General features: G+C 38.5%; 1 protein-coding gene across 5 annotated transcripts in view; it reads right to left on the reverse strand.

Moving 5' to 3' along the window:
* The window catches only part of Tdh (L-threonine dehydrogenase), a 94,578-nt gene that overhangs the window by 12,914 nt on the left and 61,219 nt on the right, over positions 1-20,445 (reverse strand). For 3 of the 5 annotated variants that reach the window (XM_083139093.1, XM_083139095.1, XM_083139091.1), the window contains exons 2-3: positions 9,266-9,402; positions 704-817 (exon numbers count right to left, since the gene is read on the reverse strand). In XM_083139093.1, the coding sequence (XP_082995219.1) occupies positions 704-817; positions 9,266-9,392 (241 nt within the window). In that variant the 5' untranslated portion in view covers positions 9,393-9,402. Of the gene's footprint in view, positions 1-703; positions 818-9,265; positions 9,403-12,881; positions 13,049-14,233; positions 14,268-20,445 lie in introns of those variants that run through there. The other 2 variants (XM_083139094.1, XM_083139092.1) reach the window with 2 other exon arrangements.

Below are 20,445 nucleotides of genomic sequence, written 5' to 3' on the forward strand. Positions count from 1 at the left end.
GCGTAGGTTCGAATCCGGCTCTTTTCGGAATTTATTCGGCCTACGTATAGGACCGGTGGCAACCACCATCGTGAGGATATTGGGGAGCTTCGAATGAGTAAGCGTAATCCGGTCCCGGAAACCTACTATAACGGCTGGGGATACGTCGGGCTGACCCCCCCCACCCCCCACCCCCCCGACTATCCCAATACTGGTTGCAGATCTCCACGCTTAGAGGTGACGAAGGAAAGCGTGGGAGTGAGACCGGCAGTCGGTAGGTAAGCCAAGGCCCTTCAGGGCTGTTGCGCAAAGGATTATTATAGCAGAAGACCCACGTAAAATAAGAAAAAAAAAACAATTAGGTTAGGTCTATAATAGCTTTCACTAGACCCAGTGCTTAGCAAGAAATTTTTCACAACTATATTCAATGTGATATTTTCCAGAAGAAAAACAAAACAATTCAAATTTCACAAAGAATAATACAATTTAGCTCTCTACTCTTTTGTACAATTTTATTTCTAAACAAACTTAAATCTATCCAACATACAAAGTTTTAACTGTATACTGTAACTTTGCATTACTGAAAATATAATTTTAAACCCTAACTCTTTCTTTCATTTAATGACTAATACTAACAAAAACAACTACTAGTGGTCAATAAACACATGAATAAACTACATGAATCAGTAGTTATTAGATATACTATGTGTGAAAAAGTACTCACCATCTGTCACGACTTCTTTTGTAGGTTTGATAATATCCGACATAATAACATTATCTCTTCCATACTTAGATCTCAGCAATTTAGCCAGTCCAATTCCCAGCTGGCCCAAACTACCTTAAATAAAAAGTGAAAAGGAATGCTATTGGGTATTTTTTAAAAGTTTCCAAGAATCTTCATAATTTGCAGTGACGCCGCCAGCCTGAAATAAGTTGGGGGCTACATATTCTGAGTCAAATTCTCGGGGGGCTAACTAATACCGGCTAAAAGGTATTTATTTAATATTTTATCATGGTATAATTTTACCAGTGACATTAGACGTAAAGATAAATTACTGAGGTGTTGCATTTTGTTCCTCACATATAAAAGTAGTACTTTTAGGCATGAATCTTTTATGTCAAATAAAATGCAATGATTATATTGTTTTCTCGTCCTAAGCCCAGTGGCGTAAATAGCACCCCCGCGGTGCGGGGGCCACACGGGCTTCCGGGGCGCAGTAAGAATGATAAATTAAGAAAGACCGATAGTTCACAAAAATTTTCCTTTCGGCGTTAAATTATATTTTCAACCAAACATATTTTATTTCTATGTCCTTGCAACTGCAAACAAAAAATGTTAATCACTAGAAACGTAGAAAGTGAAATACCAGATTAGAAGAAAACCTTCATTAGCGTTGCCGAAGGGTAGACAACAGGCAAGAAAATACGTTTTTCTACTGCGTTTAGAAATTGTAGTAAATCAAGTAAACAATAGATTTCGAAGATGAAACAAATCAAAGAAAGCCTCAACTTTTTAAGCCCCACCACCCTAACGGAACACACAGACAGACAGTTAGTGGATCTGCTATTTTCTGGAAGAAATATGAAGACAATTTATTTTCCACTGTAGCTACAGACATTGTTTGTTTTCGGAATGTAGTGTCAAAACTGAAATAATAATAAAAATAAAAAAACCTCGAACATCAGCGAAGTTTTAGAATTCACCTCGACAGAAAACAAAATTCTGGCTAGTAGCATTCCTGACGTATGCACTGCTTATGCTAGTATAGGCTATGCTGTATTTGACCATACCTGTGAACTGAGAGGTCGTTTTCGAAGCTAAAATTGATCAAAACTTACTTGAAGAGCACAATGACAACAGTGAGATTGAGTCGACTGGCACTGTTTAGTATCGAAAGCGATCCGGCTTGAAAACTGGACTTGACCAAACTAGCAAAAGAATTTGCTTCCATCAAAAAACGCAGAGGACTGGTAATGGACATTTAACAATATTTTAATTTTGATATCGTAATTTTGGTAGTAACAGTGTATTGTCATATCTAATTATAAAAAAAAATGTTTACAGTTTGTCTCTTGTCTTAACCTTTCCTACCAGTTTTGATATTGATTCAAATTACATAGGCCTATATGCATTTTCATATTTGTGTAAGTGTGAATTAATATTTTAGAAAGGAAAGATAAAAAAAAACGAGTAGGGGCGCGTAACTGAAAGTTGCGGGGGGCGCAGAGCATGTTAGAGTCCAGCGCAGATAATTCTGCCGTGCAATGCGCGACAGAACTAAAGAAGCAGTGTTGCTAATGGAGCAGATAGAAAAATCGCTGCGGTGCGCCGATGCACAGCTGTTACGTACAACAATAAAATTAGAGAATTCAGGTCTATCTAACGTTGAGTTTTAAACGTCATGCATTATACCAGGACTAGGATTAATATGTACTAACAAGTGACTATGTATGTAGCTACATACATATGGACTAAAAATTCGCAAAATATGAACTAACACATAAGTAAAATTACCAAAAATGCTGCAAAGAAGACTTCTTCATACGATTCCTTATTTGAGTGATTTCAAACAAAATAAAAAAATATATATATTATTTTTCATTGCATTAATGCACTGGTGGCGTTCTAACTTTTCACTCCCAAAACCCGTATACACTGGTATGGAACTGCAACGGCAGATAATAACATGCCAACGTGTTAAACCGCTACAATTGCACCATAACACTCCTCCTGAAGCAGTATTATTATTTCCTCTCTGAGATCGGCGACAGTCGGTTGCCTTTGTTGTACATTTACAAAGGATGCCGGCTTCCACAACAATAACAAGTACATATACTGCCACTAGACGATAAGCTGCGCGGCTTTTTCTTTTGTTATGAACCAGGGCCGGCGCTAGTAATTTTGCCTCCCTGGGAGGTGGCGGCAGATGCCGCTCTATTTCGACCCCCCCCCCGGTCATTACGCAGCAACGGAAAATTGAAAATCAATATATTCCTAACTAAAACATCAAAATATAAAATAAATAATGAGACTTCTTATGCTATTTCAATACTATTCAGCGCAAAAGAATATCTCGCTCGATCACAGTTTTCAATAGGCTTATTTTTTTCTTCTCTTCAAATTTTGCCGCTCTGGGCGATGGGACGGTTCGCCCTCCCCTTCTGCCGGCCCTGCTATGAACTTGGTCACCCATCAAAGCATGGCAATTTTAACACAGAAAACAATATGTATCGCATTAAGCAGCAAAAATGACAGCCTCCTCTATGCAATTTCTACAAGAACACGTGCCGGAGCCAGAGTTGAAATGATGTTGGAGCCACATAATTTATTTATTTTGAATAATTCCAAAATTATGAAATATGAACAATTTGTTGCTGCTGTTCGCTGCTCTCTTGCCAAAATGCTTTATTGGGATGCTAACACCATGACTGGCTTCCTCCTTCATGAACTCGTGCACGTTGCTTAGAATTTCCCGAGCTTGGCTATGCAAGGTTTTTGATTTCAACTTCGACAGAACTGGAGGCATTATGGAATTTAACGTTCATTAGCAAACACACACTTTTACATAAACACACGCAATACACGCACACAACGTCAAACCGGTCAAATACTTAGTATAAAATAAAAATATGGTGCTTCCAATCCAACAAAACTCACCGCCACTTTACCTGCCTTTTCCCCTTCCGTGACAGAAATAGTGCTTCATTATTACAGTTGGCAACACTAGTTACTAGCTAGCCAATGAACATGCACTGCATAAAAGAAGCAAGCACTACGCCGTGCTATATTGCCACATTAGCGTCCCTACCGAACGGTGGGAACCGCTAGTTGGAGCGCTATTTAATTGTTTTCAGTGATGTTTGCGCGAGTGTGTCCAGGAATGGAATGACAATGTGGCAACAATAGCGAAGGTTTTCGAGCAGGGTAGAACACGTGATGCTAAGAGAGAGGGAGACGAAACGAAAATTCGTTTCTACGCAACGGCAAATTTACGGGTGTGGCACTCTACTTACGCTACTGCCCAAGCCATTATTGAGTGGAAAAATATCGCAGAGACTTACTATTAATATGAAAAGTACAAAATACACTTATTATCAACTCGTATACGTATAAATACTACACGTAACACTATTTCTATGTAAAGAGAGAGAGTACTTTTTTCGCTCAAATGAGAAAATGAACAGCAGCAATAAACTACGATAAGATATATGTATCTGTTTTTATGAGCAGGTACAACCTTGTTTAGACCCAAAGATTTTGCAAGCTCCTTCTCAAAGGACAGAATAGATAGAGCAATCAACCTCTCGTTAGCAATTCGATTACTAAGGTTATGCTCCGTTGACGGAGGTATGTACGTTTCAATAAAACAAAGCTTATAAAATTTGTTAAAGACAGTTTCAAATGTTTCAACCATTTCAAGCAGCTCCTGAAGAGTCTTTATTTTGAGTTTTCTTTCTGACTCGTAGTGTGCCATAACTCTAAGCTGTCCAAATCATAACAGCGTAGGGAGCGGCGAAAGATTGTAGCTTTTCGTGCTTCAGAAAAGCGGCACTCACTCAATAAAGTAGGTATCAAATAAACAATGCCGTCCTTGAATAGAAATGTGTTAATGATACCATTTTCTCTGCGATGATAAAATATCTTATGTTTTCTTGTTCAACGACTGGGATTCAGAACTTTGGGCTAAAAATGGGGAAATACCGTCCACTTAGGAGGTCCACTCAAGGAACAAACATATGTTTAGAGTCCAGCACAGTTAATTCTGCCGTGCGATGCGCGAAACAACTAAAGAAGCAGTGTTGCTAATGGAGCAGATAGAAAAATCGCTGCAGTGCTCCGATGCACAGCTGTTACGTACAACAATAAAATTAGAGAATTCAGGTCTATCTAACGTTGAGTTTTAAACGTCATGCATTATACCAGGACTAGGATTAATATGTACTAACAAGTGGCTTTGTATGTAGCTACATACATATGGACTAAAAATTCGCAAAATATGAACTAACACATAAGTAAAATTACCAAAAATGCTGCAAAGAAGACTTCTTCATACGATTCCTTATTTGAGTGATTTCAAACAAAATAAAAAAATATATATATTATTTTTCATTGCATTAATGCACTGGTGGCGTTCTAACTTTTCACTCCCAAAACCCGTATACACTGGTATGGAACTGCAACGGCAGATAATAACATGCCAACGTGTTAAACCGCTACAATTGCACCATAACACTCCTCCTCAAACAGTATTATTATTTCCTCTCTGAGATCTGCGACAGTCGGTTGCCTTTGTTGTACATTTACAAAGGATGCCCGCTTCCACAACAATAACAAGTACATATACTGCCACTAGACGATAAGCTGCGCGGCTTTTTCTTTTGTTATGAACCAGGGCCGGCGCTAGTCATTTTGCCTCCCTGGGAGGTGGCGGCAGATGCCGCTCTATTTCGACCCCCCCCCCGGTCATTACGCAGCAACGGAAAATTGAAAATCAATATATTCCTAACTAAAACATCAAAATATAAAATAAATAATGAGACTTCTTATGCTATTTCAATACTATTCAGCGCAAAAGAATATCTCGCTCGATCACAGTTTTCAATAGGCTTATTTTTTTCTTCTCTTCAAATTTTGCCGCTCGGTTCGCCCTCCCCTTCCGCCGGCCCTGCTATGAACTTGGTCACCCATCAAAGCATGGCAATTTTAACACAGAAAACAATATGTATCGCATTAAGCAGCAAAAATGACAGCCTCCTCTATGCAATTTCTACAAGAACACCTGCCGGAGCCAGAGTTGAATTGCTTAGAATTTCCCGAGCTTGGCTATGCAAGGTTTTTGATTTCAACTTCGACAGAACTGGAGGCATTATGGAATTTAACGTTCATTAGCAAACACACACTTTTACATACACACACGCACACAACGTCAAACCGGTCAAATACTTAGTATAAAATAAAAATATGGTGCTTCCAATCCAACAAAACTCACCGCCACGTTACCTGCCTTTCCCTTCCGTGACAGAAATAGTGCTTCATTATTACAGTTGGCAACACTAGTTACTAGCTAGCCAATAAACATGCACTGCATAAAAGAAGCAACGACTACGCCGTGCTATATTGCCACATTACCGTCCCTGCCGAACGGTATGAACCGCGAGCTGGAGCGCTATTCAATTGTTTTCAATTATGTTTGCGCGAGTGTGTCCAGGAATGGAATGACAATATGGCAACAATAGCGAAGGTTTTCGAGCAGGGTAGAACACGTAATGCTAAGAGAGAGGGAGACGAAACGAAAATTTGTTTCTACGCAACGGCAAATTTACGTGTGTGGCACTCTACTACACTACAAATTCAGCTACATTAGGAGACAAATACATTGACATAAAAGCAATGAATATAGTTGCAACCCTTGCACTGGGCATTTCGATTAGTGAAACGAACTGCTGAAAATTAAATGTTATTTCAGAATATATTATGCATAAATACTGATCAGAGTTGGATAAATAGTTTTAGATGTGTTTCAAAGATAGATTCTGTGAGCCACTATGTGTACACTCACTCTCAACTCTCTGGATATAAGTATAAATACTACATGTAAAACCTATTTCTGTGTGTGAAGAGCGTGAATACTTTTTTTTGCCGAAATGAGAAAAAGAACCACAGCATGAAACTACAAGTTATGCCTATTTTCATGAGAACCTGTAACATACGAGCTTAAAGTCTAATCAGAATTGGATGAGTAGTTCAAAGATTGATTCTCCTCCACGGAATCGAAATTGGCCACTGCGATGGTACAGCAGAATTATTTTCTAACATCACAAATGATAATTAATTAACATGTAGGACTAGCAATGCGAGCAACAAAATTGCCGGCGGGCTGATTTTTGCACCGTATTGCAATGTAATGCTTGGATTTGTATTAAGGTGCACTATACGGACAAAGGCTAATAGGGACGAGAGCTACAGCTTCTAGTGGAATCCGAACCACTTATCAAATGTTACCTTCACTGGGGATCGAACCCGTGACCCCCATGATATAAATGCAGCTACACTATTGGCGCTGGGAACCCAATTTTATTCTTTCCAATTCTTAGCATTTAAGAATGATATTGTTTGTAGTGTTTTTGATTCTTTAACATCATATTTCTCCCTCTCGAATATGTGCAGCGATGAGGATAGATATAACGATGAAAGCAATGAGAACATCGCTAACTCTCATAAAATTGTCGGTACTCGAATGCGAAACTAACAAACAAAGCTTCTTTCGATTCTGAACGTCGTCCTACTTATAAATGATTGATTTGCTTTATTTTACTTTGCTTTTTGTGCCACTTTTGGCTAATTTGCGAAGATGGGGATGAGTGATGATGAAATTGATGAATGGACACTCACAAACACCAATGCCCAGGCCAGGAATCGAATCCGGAACCCCTGGCGTCGTAGCGCGAAGTGCTAGCCACTCCGCCACGAGGGCCTACTTGTGAAAATCCATTTGTCACACTTGTTAGATCTATTCCGAAATGTGGTAATACGAGTTATAGAGGCTAACACATTTAGTTGAATATACCAACAATGGAAGAAGAATCTCATACGAACTGAATACGTCCACCCATGCGTCCAGCTACCAGCTAGGCAGCAGATTTCGTAGCAAGTTTGATCAATTACTACATTATTGGCCAATTACTTAGTATCAAATGATCAGTGGCCACTGTTATCCAGGCATATCTGCAGCTGTAATAAAGTAACTTTGCGATTTAACCGAACTAGAAAATGTATTCTAAAATTGTACTTGCCCCAATGGAAGTTTTATAATAGAAAATGTTAACTTCTATACTTTTTAAGATTTCGGTTAAAGACATCTGTTAAAAATTTATATTTTAAAGGTTTCTTACTATTTGCGACTTATATTGCTACAGTGAAAAAGAATACACAAGGCATTTTGTAGTACGGTTAAAACTATCCCTATTTTGACGGCTCACAATTGATTCACTATTGAAATTCTACTGATGCCTTGGTTCGTACAAAAAGGGATAAAAAAAGAGAAGGAGTGAGAGAGAGTAGGCGATAGACACAAAGGGAAGATGAGAAGAGAGCAGTGAGTTCGGAGCAAGAAATAAAGCACTCGAGGAATGGGCAAAGAGAGGGGAGGGGGATAAATATTACAGATGGGAGAAATGAATGAAAAGAGGCAGAGCAAGACGGAAATAGAGACAACGATAGTATGATAGATAGATAGAGAGAGAGAGAGAGAGAGAGAGAGAGAGAGGCGATGAAAAAACACATAAAAGGATAATAATTTCTACTGTAGTCGAACACATTCATTGTCATCCCCGGAAAATATTTCAAAATCTTAATTTCGTTCGTTTATGGGAATATAAATATCTCCATTGTTTCAAAAACCGACATAATTTTACGTACACATTCCAAAATGATCACTTTCTCCCTTGGAATCTTTAAAGCATTAAATTTTTTAGCTATATTTTTGCATTTTCTTTGCACAGGGAGACATTTATCCGCTAGAGACTCCAGTACAGAGAAATGTATACAGGTATTTATCCTGGATAATCCAAGTCGATGTGTAAAGTAACCTTATCTATGGAAATTGGTTAATTAAATGCGATCGGAATGAATCAATAAATCCAACTTATTCTTGCTTATATTTGAACAGAACAAATACGTAGAGAACATGCTCTCTTTATGTTAACATATAAAAGGTAAAAACCGTGCACTGCACCCTGCAATGGAGATACACAGGGTGTGGTGGTACGGAACTGCACATTCACGATATCGACCATACTGGAGGTGATGTGATCAGCACCACGCTCTGACTGCCTTTGGGAGAACCTCAGAGCCATTCTCTGCAGGGGTATTGTCTGAAAAATTCTCACCTGAGATCATCCATCCAGGCAATCGAACCCCGGTCTCCCGCGTGGCAGTCAAACGCAATTAAAAACATGGTAGTGTAAAGTATTTATTCTCCCGAGTATTTAAAAAAAGCTCCTTGTTTTGTTATGGTTTAAATCAATACGGTTTGAGGGCCCCACCCCACGAGAAATCCTTGATTAAGGAAAGCAACTTACTTATATCGTAGTTGTCCTAACGCGCAAGTGCAATGTTGCGTGGGTTTAAAACATATGCTAACTGGCAGTGCTTAGTAAACAGCTCCTCTATCTTTCTCGAAATGGAATCATAATTACGTCGTCATGGATTATCCTGCGAATACCTGTTGGTATATACCTCAGGCTTGGTCTAGTATGTAAGTTATGTCTAGGATAATGTTCTGACCTGTGATTAATATTCGAGGAGCCTCTTCCCCCACTCCAGTGGACGCATCCCTAACATGCTGGCTCAAAAATACTCTCTTCTTCCAGCACGTTCGCTTGGCAGCTTGGAGAAGTGGCCATACTCTCATTTTACGGGATCTGAAATAACATGAAACTACACGTTGACACACCCATAGGGAATGTTTAGTTAAGAAAAATACAAAAGAAAAATAATTGACTCACCGGCAAATAATTAATCTCAGAAAAAGCAACTTTTGGTTAAGCAAACAGATATTATTATGCAAAATCAGACTTTAGAAAGTTACTTTTTAAAAGTAAGATACTTAAAAACACTTTGCTCAAAAAGTATCTCAGTTACAGTTGCAGGTTCTCTTTTTGAGATATAACTTACCGTAAGTTACTTTCTATTCTACTTTATACTTTATTCAAGGTTATCTTTAACGTAGAACGCGTTGCATGCATCGATTGGAGGAACTGGTACTTTCTTTGTGATTCTGATATGAACACTAATTAAAATTATAATATTATAATCTTATGTTTAAATATGAAAATATAGAGGTAAGAAAATTGAGATTAAAGTGTAAATACTTGGGAACGAATCAGGCGACTGAAAACATTTGCTCACAAAAAATCACATATGAAGATTAAAATTTCATTTCTACTTTTTAGCAAATCATTTTTATTTATTATTGTTGAAACGTAAAGTAACCGTAAATGTAACGGTTGCCTGAAAAATCAACTGGGTTATAGTTGCAGTTCATCATTTCTTGTGGCTATAGTCACGGAAGTGCTAGGATCGCATTTAGGCTAGGACTAAATCTGCCCCTAGGAAGAGTAATTGCATTTTGCTTATTTGGCGTCCATTTTCTCCCTTTTCCGGGTTAATCGCGACGGCCAGGATGGAAAATAAAGTGGAGGCAGTGAATAGTTCTCGTAGTTTCACTATCTCTCTATTTCCGAGATGTTTCGAAGAGGGCGGTAAAAATTAAATACTCTGAGAATTGCGTTTGATTGCGGTTGCTAGGTAGACAACGTTCGCGAGTATGACATGCAAGCTGGACGGAAATGTGATTTCCAAGCCGTCGACCTTGGCAACCTTTTAAACAATCCTTCATTCGCCTGAGGAGCTACGTTGATGACCTTGACTCGCAATCGTGATCTTCTGTCAGCCAATTCCAATTTTCATATTACGTACGATTACGTCTCTACAATGTTTCAACATGACGCTGAATGCCTAGTGTGTGTGCGAACGCCCGAAAGTGGACCGTTTCTGCTGTGTCAACTTGTAATTCAATATATCCACAGTTACTTCCTGCGTAACTCGTTACATGTTGCTATGCGCCAAGACTGAACTGCTCGTGTGTATGCCGTAGATACGGGGCGGTCGCTTCAGGCGTCGAAAAAAAGGGGGCGCCAAACTAGTAGTATTGGAGTCCTATAAATTGCTACTGATCTTGCTCGCTTCACTTGCAATAGCCCTAGTATGAACGACATCACATTTAGAAGTCTACTTCAAAATACTTGATGTATGCGGTATGTTCGTATAAGGTACCAAAAATGCAATAGTATGGACTATGCGGGTGTGGGGTGACTCTCTCCGAAGACACCCAAATTTCAACCCCCTTCCACGTAGTACACCCTGGACTGCAGACTAGCGAGGCTCTGGCGTCTGGACTCACAGCCAGTATAATCTTCTGTGGGGTTCGTGTTGTGGGGCTCGTCCCTATATGTTTGTGATTGTCCCTTCATCCATCTCGTCCTATCGTCATTCATCCTCATCTTCGCGATTATCAAAAGTGGTAGAAAAGCAAAGAAAAATAAAGCCTACCAATCAATCCTTGCGGGTGTCATGGGATTACCACTTGCGCGCTAATATTAAAGACGAATGGAAAGTATAAGAGAATAACCTTTGATCAGGAAGAGGGGGCCGAATTCGTTGCAGGAGTACAAAATTCTATTCTCGCCAGGGTGCAGAAATTTCTAGCTACGTTTTCTTTATTACCTCATCCTCTCAGCAACAAGCACGTACAGTGCATTTACATATATACACATAAGATACATAACTATTAAAAAATATTATAAAATAAGATCCGGGAGAATCAACCAATAAAGTTAGCTCATAAATATTGATGATCCTGATTAGAACTCTTGTCATACCAGTACTAACAGAACGTGAAACTTTTGATTGGACACCGACAAATGCTAAATTACATTGAATCTTGAATTTAGTTGTACTTACATCTATTGTAGACTTTGTTTATCATTTGCATCTTGTGGAGAATACTGGAACCTTTTTTGTCAGAAAGAAGCACTGTGTGTTACTTTCTCGCCACCGAAGGTCCCGGGTTCAAGTCTTGGCCTGAGAGTTTCATCTATACTCATCGTCGCGATCCAGTCCAGAAGTGACAGAAATGTGGCGCGATATAACAGATACTAATATAGTCTATCAAACATGACAGAAGGATCGAGAATATCACAATGAATATTTGATTTGCCTTGTAATGTGACGTAGCATCATGGTTTAGTGGCATTTGAATACTGCTGGTGGAAAACTTCAGACCAGACACCAGGCAAATGATTGGTTGAGCCTGTTAAGTCACGAACGTCTCCTTCTGAGCATTCCTTTCTTTCCTTCATGCTCTTATGAGAAAAAAAACGAAACAAGAAAAAATCTTCCAGCGTTTCCCAAGTGGTAATTCCGGAGGGAACACGAGAGCAGCTTACAAATTAAGAAGGAAGAAGAGACAGAAATCCTTTTCTTCCTCAAACAGGTAAACAGCTACAGTCAACCACCACTGTTTTGCGCACTGCCAGTATGAAACTTGGTCACAGAATGTCCTATCGAACAATTACTGGAGACAAAATATTCCAGAGCATACTCTCCTGATCAATACATTACCTATAGCTACGGTCGAGAGTGTTTGCGACCTTGCTTGATTTCTCACAAGGAATCAAATCAACTGTACTGTCCAGAACAGAGTTTGACTGTTATTTTTGTTATTTTATCTCACTTTCCTGACACTTTTGGCTAATCGCGACGATGAGGATGAGTGAAGGCTTGATGAAATTGATGAAGGAATTCACAAAGAACCCCCATAACCATGTCAGGAATCGAACCCGTGAACTTCGGTGACGAAATCTAAGTTCGACCACCGAGCGGCCGGAAGGGTTTCAGTTTTTGCCTACTTTATGCACAGATAGGCCAATTGGGACTGAATCTACAGTTTAGAAGTGCGATCGGAACCACTATGTACGTCCACCGGGTATCGAAACCGGAACATGATTTTAAAATATTCATACGTATATTAACAGTAGAAAAGTAACTGTAGTAAAAACACTTTATTTAAATAATGATAATAATATCTCTTGCAGAATGTCCGCTTGGTTGCCCAATTTTTGGGAGGAAAAATTCGTTTGATGCCCATTGTCGTATAATATTCTAAATTGGAAGGGAAAACAAATTGTACTATTCACCTCCTGAGGGGGGTGGGGTGCCTTTCCCCTTCTATCTTAAATAGTGAATGAAACAGTTTTTTCATGGCTGCAAATTGTCTCGAAGCCATAGGTATACTTTCCCTCGTTGCAAACTATCTACAATGCAATTCTTAATCACTTACCTCCGTTTTCACCTCCGATGTCAAGCAATCAAAGTTCGACCAAACCCTTTCCTTATTCAAGAATCCAAGCTTATTCAAGAATCCAAGGAACATCGCGCCTTCGTCGTCCTTGATCTTCCACAGTGGTCGTGTCCTGCGCAACAGCCAATGGGAATTGCGCGTTTCAGAGGCCGTGGTCTTATAATGAATGCCTTTCGAGTTCAGGCCTCTTCTCACAGCTGCATCATCGTCGTTACGCAATCATCTGATACTTCATCGCGTTGAACACTTTCAAATGCCTGCCTTTCGTTTCTCTTCCCTGGTTCCAGCCAACATGTTTTCTCATAGCTGTTACTCGCTCGCGGCCAGGTGGAAATTTTAGACACTTGTTTTTGACGTTCGATGGAAATACCGTTGTTTTGCTTGCCAAACTGGCAGAAACAGATAATTGTAAGGAACTATGACACTCGACTCACTGTACGAGCCATTGTGTATTTAGTTTATTTTGCTTCTTGTGTTAATCGTGACGATGGAATGAAATGGATAATGGAACAATCACACATGCAAGCCCTGATCAAGGTTCGAACATGGAACTTCTTTGTCTTCGTACCTCTTTGTGTGACGACTGCGCCACAGAATCCAGTGGCTCAAGCATGGATAGCCCATTTTATCCACATATATGCTAGTGTTGCCCACGGGACGAGACAAGACGAGACGAGACACGAGACGGGGCAGACCCTTTGAAATTCGAGACGGGACGGGACGGCTCGTGAAAAGTCTCGAAAAAATCAAAAAAAAATCAGATATCTATTTTGGGACTCGATAAGTTTCTCGAATGATCAGTTTACGAAAATATTGCAAACTGTAGGAGTCAAGTTTAGTCAGTATCTTGGCGGGTTATGTTTGTATTTGAGTGTCAGCTCTAGTTGGGGGGGGGGGGGGTGTAGAATAGAAAAGTTTTCCATCCCATAGAAATAAAGTCCAGAACAACTGGGTAAATAACCGTTACATTTGAGAAATCATAAAAATCACTCCTTATTTCTTGTTCCTCAGGTTCCAGGAGGTTAACAAAAATACCTCGGTAAATTTTAACATTGAAAATTTTGGGACGCAAATGCTTCCCCTTTGACTTCGCTAAGTTATGCCTATGTTAACTAATACCAGATAATCGATGTTTTACCAATGACATATTTTACAGCCAGACCCAAAGATAAATCGCTATCTGAGATGCATTCTGTTCCATCATATTCAAAAGAACTCTTACGCACATTCTAAAAGGCCAAATAATATACCATACATATATTTTCTTTATTTTCTTCCACAGACTTACTATTCATATTAACATAAAAATACACCATAAAAACTACACTCACTCTCAACTCTCTGGATATAGTACAGGTAACACTATTTCTGTGGAAAGAGTGCAGCTACTTTTTTGGCTGAAATGAAAAATGAACCACATCAAGAAATTACAATAAGATATGTCTTTTTAGGTGGGAGGCAGCTGCAAAATTATCCACAAAGTTTTTGCAAACTTTTTCTCATTGAAGAGAATTAGATAGAGCACTTAAAATTTCGTTATCAAGTCGATTATGAAGGTAACACTTCATTTGCCACAAACTGGAAAATTTTATTTCACATCCAGCTATTGATGGAGTATGAACCTTACAATAGCACAAAGCTTCTAACAACCACCTCACTGTCGCTGAATACATCCACCTAACCATGTAGGCAGCAGAGTATCATGTTATTTTAGTAGTCAGTTGGCGACTTGTGATTGACCAGTTACTTCGTATCAAATGATCAGCGTTCATTTATTGATCCAGTCAGATCTACCGGATCCCCCCTCCCCAATCCACCTATGCGATTTTGGAACACACCGTAATAAAGTAATCCTGTGATCTTACTAACGTAGGACATGCACTTGAACATTGTAATGGTCCTGCCCCAATGGAAGTTTTACAATTGAAACTATTATGTAAGATCACCTCTAGTTATTCTACAAAAATATGGTGGGAGGCTACAAGAGAGGGCTGAGAGCCGATTTGAGGGTGAAGGGACTTCAGCCCCTTGTAGCACCGTCCCTGCTTTTCTGAAATCTAAATGCTGCTTATACAGTCACATAGTAAAAATCCCTGCATTCAGGTCATAAAACGGCAAGGATCTCCAATTACCGCTACAGAGGGGTTGGGAGAAAACCCTAGTTCAGTCAACAGTTAGCATTCGTTGCTGTTGGGTGGTAGTCGTATTGTCTGATCATATGTTTTCTGTGAGTATTATTTTGTGATTTGTTACTTTTTTACCAACTGTGTAAAAAGAAAAGAAACAAGAGTCCACCAACAAAAAAAACTTCTGTTACAATATCAAGTGTAACTTGTTCAAGTTTTTAAATGCCTACTTATTCATTATGAAAATATGGGTTTAATTTCTAGTCTATCAAATATATATATATGCTATATCAGACAAGTATCTAGAAATATATCTCGGAGGGATTCGAACCAAGAGTTCCATAATAATAATAATAATAATAATAATGTTTAAATTAAAATAATTATAATTATATTTAATTTAAATAGTATTATTTAAAATATTCAAATTATTTCTTTTTTACATAAATAGGCAAAAAGCCGGTATGAGGATAGTGCAGCACGTATTCATTATCCAGCTTACATATAGTCAAGCTCGGTAAAATTTGTAAAAAAACCGACGTGCAAGGATGTATTTAGGGGGGTCCAGGGGGTCCGGACCCCCCCCCCTCCGAAAGACTTGTTAAGTACTAAAATTAAATAATGAAAAATATATTCCTTTAGCCTTTGTTGTATAATTTCCTTTGGACGTATTGAAACACAAGGATTATATTGGGATCATGCAGCTTTCAAGGGCAGGAAGGACATACTTAGTGGGTCCGGACCCCCATCCCCCCAGCCGAAAGACTTATATTAAGTACTAAAATTAAGTAATGTAAATATACTCGTTTAACATTTGTTGTATTATTACCTCTGAACTTATTCGAAGACAAAGATTATATTAGGATCATACGGCTTTGAATGACATTACAAAGAAAATTTAGGTACACTACTACTCAAAATAATATGCATAAAATATTAATCAGAAACTTATTACTTTTCTCCAACCACATGTAACATCATTTTTGTTATTCGATAAATATTCAATTATTCATCTATTTGACATTAATTTCATTGCTAGGGCACTTTTTTTTCGTAAATTATTCAGATCTTAACTACAGATAAGCTATTATCTCTACATATTCGTGTAATAATAAAATAATATAATATTAATTTATGTATTGTAATTTGTATTAATTTGATTTAATATAATTATTTTAAACATTATTATTATCCCAGAGACACTTGCTTCGGACACCCCCCCCCAAAACATATTTCTAAATACGTGCCTGCCGACGTGGTAAGGAAATTAATGTTAACTAGATAACGAATTGAATATTTATTGAATATCAAAAAAGGCTTTTAGATCCCGTTCACTAAGACTGCTGTTCTATAGCCACTTTTAATTATTTTATCCTTTTTCCTACGATCCATTGCGATCACTACACGCGCGAGTGTAATGCACGAAATAAAGACACGTTGTCTATAACAATGACACTTCAGAAATCACTTAAAAAAGTAAAAATCATCGAGCGCTCACACAACTGAAAACACTTCTTGGAGAGAGGAAAAAAGTCGAAACAGACCCAATCAGATTTCTCACTCAATTAAGGGGAAACTGGCACATGGGTTAGAGTCAAGTTGCAACCCAAACAAACAAATGAGTTATGGCCCACGTGAACTGATAAGACGTCAATGACTCAAGCAAGGTATGTCATTAATCTATCTTGAAGCTCCATATTTTGTCACGTGTTGGAAAGCCTTTCAAGGGTTAATATGGTGTCTATGAATTTATGTGTACGTTGGAAACTGAAAGGTGATCTTCATTTCAGTATTAATGTCGACAGTAATGTAAACAAGAACAACGTGTATTTGCGACAGCACTAATTTTGCTCACAACAGCAGCATTGGAAATAATTGTCAATTATTAAATTTAAGTAATTGCAATTCTATTATAACAAACTGCATGAAGTTAATACTTTTACTGAATGGAAATAAAATAACAACTCGAAAACTTGGTGGTGATTAGCCGGAATGCTGCGGTGAGTCAGCTCAAGATGGCCAGACAACGTCTCCTTACTTAAAAAGAAACTCCAAATGCATGGAAGTAATATTTCTGGGAACTTTTGAGTGGTTATAAAAAATAATTTCATTATTTTCTCCACAACTTTGTCGCTGGAAGTTTTTACTTGGAATTACAGAACAAAAAATGGTCAACGACGACATTTTCTACTGTACGAATATAAAAAATCTCCACATACTTTATTTGAATATTTTTTAATACAAATATACTTTAAAGTATTGATAAATTCTGAGCACCACCATCACCTATGACTATTAAAAAACAGTGTCATTTTTTTTCATAATGAATGCTTCAATTTTACGGCATGTTTCAACGTTAGGAATGAAATCAATGTAAACATTTTGTTTTCACAGAAAATTTGCGTTTTTAATTTATCTAAAAATATGTAAGAAAGTTACGAGTTTTTTGTGTTCACCAACGTATTCTAAATTTCCTGCAAAACTGCAGGTACCGATTTTACGTAAGTTAAATTTGTAAATCGAGAAATTTCATAACAGCGCGCTCGTATTTTCCCATAAGAAAAGCATTGTCCATAAGAGCCCATTGTGTCTTCTGAACGTGAAAACGACACGTTCAGAAGAGACAACGGCGCTTATGGAGAAACCGCACAGTGTTGCCAATACAGCGCTAGCTCATGTCACCGGGAAATTATGAGCTTCCTTCACAATGAAGGTGTTACATATTTTGTATATATAATGATAATTATATGTAATTATTAATATTAATATTATACTGTGAACGTTACAGTTCATTAGCATGTCATTTGCCAATTAGATTCCTAAATTGTCTCTTTTTCCGTAAATATGAATGTCGCCACAATATAATGTCGTTTCTTTCAATCATTAGTGCTTTATTTCCTTGCTTTTCGAATTCGAAGCCCATTTCTTTTACCAAACGGTAAAACGTTGAATAAGTGAAATTGGGCAAATCATTGTCATCGTTAACTTCCTTCATTACAGCCCTAATTGTAGGGGGAGCATTTTGAAACAGAAATGTGTGGAATTTCCGCCGTATAGCACTACGTACGAAGTCATTATACTTCACTTCCCTGCTGGTTTTATATTGAAGCCCACCTTGTATTTTTCGCGGTGTAGTGACTGGTCCTTTGCCACTTTCCTTTCTTAATCTAAAGAAGGTGCTTTTACTGACACCAGTCGCTTTGCAAAGTTCACTAACAATAAACGATTGGCTACGTCCGGGGTTCTTTTCCTTCAAGTAGGCGAAACACACGTATAGAAAGTTAATTGGATGTCGGGTAGGGACCCCACACATTCTCGATCTTGGTCATTTTGGAGACAATGTGATCAGCACCACGCTCCGGCCGACTTTACCTCCCATTGATTTGAAGCTGGGTGAGCCCCAGAGCCGCTTCATGCGTGACTAGTCGGAAAAGTTCAGACCTTAGATCATCCACACCGGGAACCGAAACCGGGTCTCCCGCGTGGGAGTCGGACACCCCACCGGCTAGACCCCCCACAGCTCCTGACTAATCACATCTGTCGTATACAAATATCATTTCTATGGATGAATTCCTATATATTAATGAACACAAATGCACTTTGTTTCTGTTGCTTTCTTTTTTCATCGAGCAGCCAAGAAAAACAACAGTCGGAAAGCACAGCCAAAAAGACCCCTTTTTCTTACCAAACTGAAAGATTATCTTCAAACTTTCACTGTGATTGGTTGTTACCAACAGCATCACCCAGAGAAGCCATTTGCAATTATAGTCCGGTCTAGGCCTCCCCGATGGGTAGTCGGCCTGGGTGGCGGAGTGGTTACCTCAACGCGCTACAACTCCAGGGGTTCCGGGTTCGAGTCCCGGATAAGACATGGGTATTTGTGTTTGTCCAGATGAAGGTAAAACTGAGAATACTGCAACAATTGATAAGTGTAAAAAGTTGAGTAAGTGTGAATGACGGGGGATACCACAGCGTAGGGGCATTCCTTAAAAAAAAAAAATGGTCAGCGCAAAGCGCTACGAAGCCAGGGGTTCCGGGTTCGGATCCCGGCTAGGACATGGATGTTTGTGTTTGTCCGTAATGAGAAAAAACAAGGATACAGTAAAAAATGGTATGTGTGAAAGTTGAGAAAGGAGCGAATGACAGGGGATACTACCACATAGCGGTATTTCTTTTTTAAAAATGGCGCAGTGGTTTTAATCGAGGGGTCCCGGTTTCGATACCAGGTGGAAGCACATAGTGGTTCAGATCCCATTTTAAATTGTATGTCGACCCGATTAGCCTTACTGTGCATAAAGTGGACTTAAACACTAATTCAATCAATCAATCCTAGGACTCTTCTTTGAGAACAATTTAAAACTTTACTGGAAACGTTTATGAACGCAAAGGGGGAAAATTACTTGTTTGATTTTCTATATTAATGTAGTTTGTTGTTTAATTAGCATGTAAATTTAAAAAAATGAAATGTGTTCAGCGTCTTTAAGAGTGAAACTAGTCCTATAGATCCACCAAGGCATTTGAAACCTTGGCATGGAAGTAATGACGCTAGTGATGTCATGGGAAGCCTGTAGTTCACATATTTTCGTAGGTTTCAGAAGTCTTGGGTGTGGTCGGTCTACACGATTTATTCTCATTACACTTTCAATGTAGAGAAATTCCACATAAAATAGTGCAATCTAATAAACTGAGCCTCAAAAAAGTTTTGTAGTCTTGCTATGGAAGAAACTGATTTTTGACATGTAACCTCCCTTGCCGTTTGTCATTCCCATAACTTCCCCTTAGTTTGTTATCCCTTCATTCCTTTCGCTGAAAGAAAAAAATATGTTTTCCATAAAACAAATTACAAACTAAATTCAGTCAAACATGTATTCAGACAGTCCCGTAGCTAGACTTGTTTGGCGCCCTAGGCAGGATTGTGGTTTGGAGCCTTTCCCCCCGCACTATAATGCACCAATATTTTATTCTCGTCCTTCGATATATTTTTATGCCATGGTTTGTGATATTACATCCTACAAAATTTGAAACGAGGAAACAAAGAAAAACTATTTGAAAATAATATAGATAATATTTAAAGATTCATTGTTTACATTTCTGATTCAAGATAAGTTTGGCATATTTAAGAATATTTCAGGTATATCTTAGTGCCTGAAGAACATATTTTAAAACGTACTATTACTACTACTACTTTGGGGAACAGAAAATTTCAGCAGTGTGTTAACAGAATATACCCCTGCCAAATGCAAATTTCTCCGTCGCATATTCTGACTTTGTTGTTTCGAAAAAAAAGAAGAAGAAGAATAAAAGCAACTTTGAATGGCGCCCTTCAGCTCCCCCCAGCGTACCCCTCGGAGCCCCGCTGTATGCAGATGCAAACAACGTTCCATGACCATAAAATTTTAATTAGGAGAGATTATGGA

Source organism: Lepisma saccharinum, chromosome 17 (genome assembly GCF_977018435.1).
Source record: "Lepisma saccharinum chromosome 17, izLepSacc3.1, whole genome shotgun sequence".
In the NCBI taxonomy this organism is placed as follows: domain Eukaryota; kingdom Metazoa; phylum Arthropoda; class Insecta; order Zygentoma; family Lepismatidae; genus Lepisma; species Lepisma saccharinum.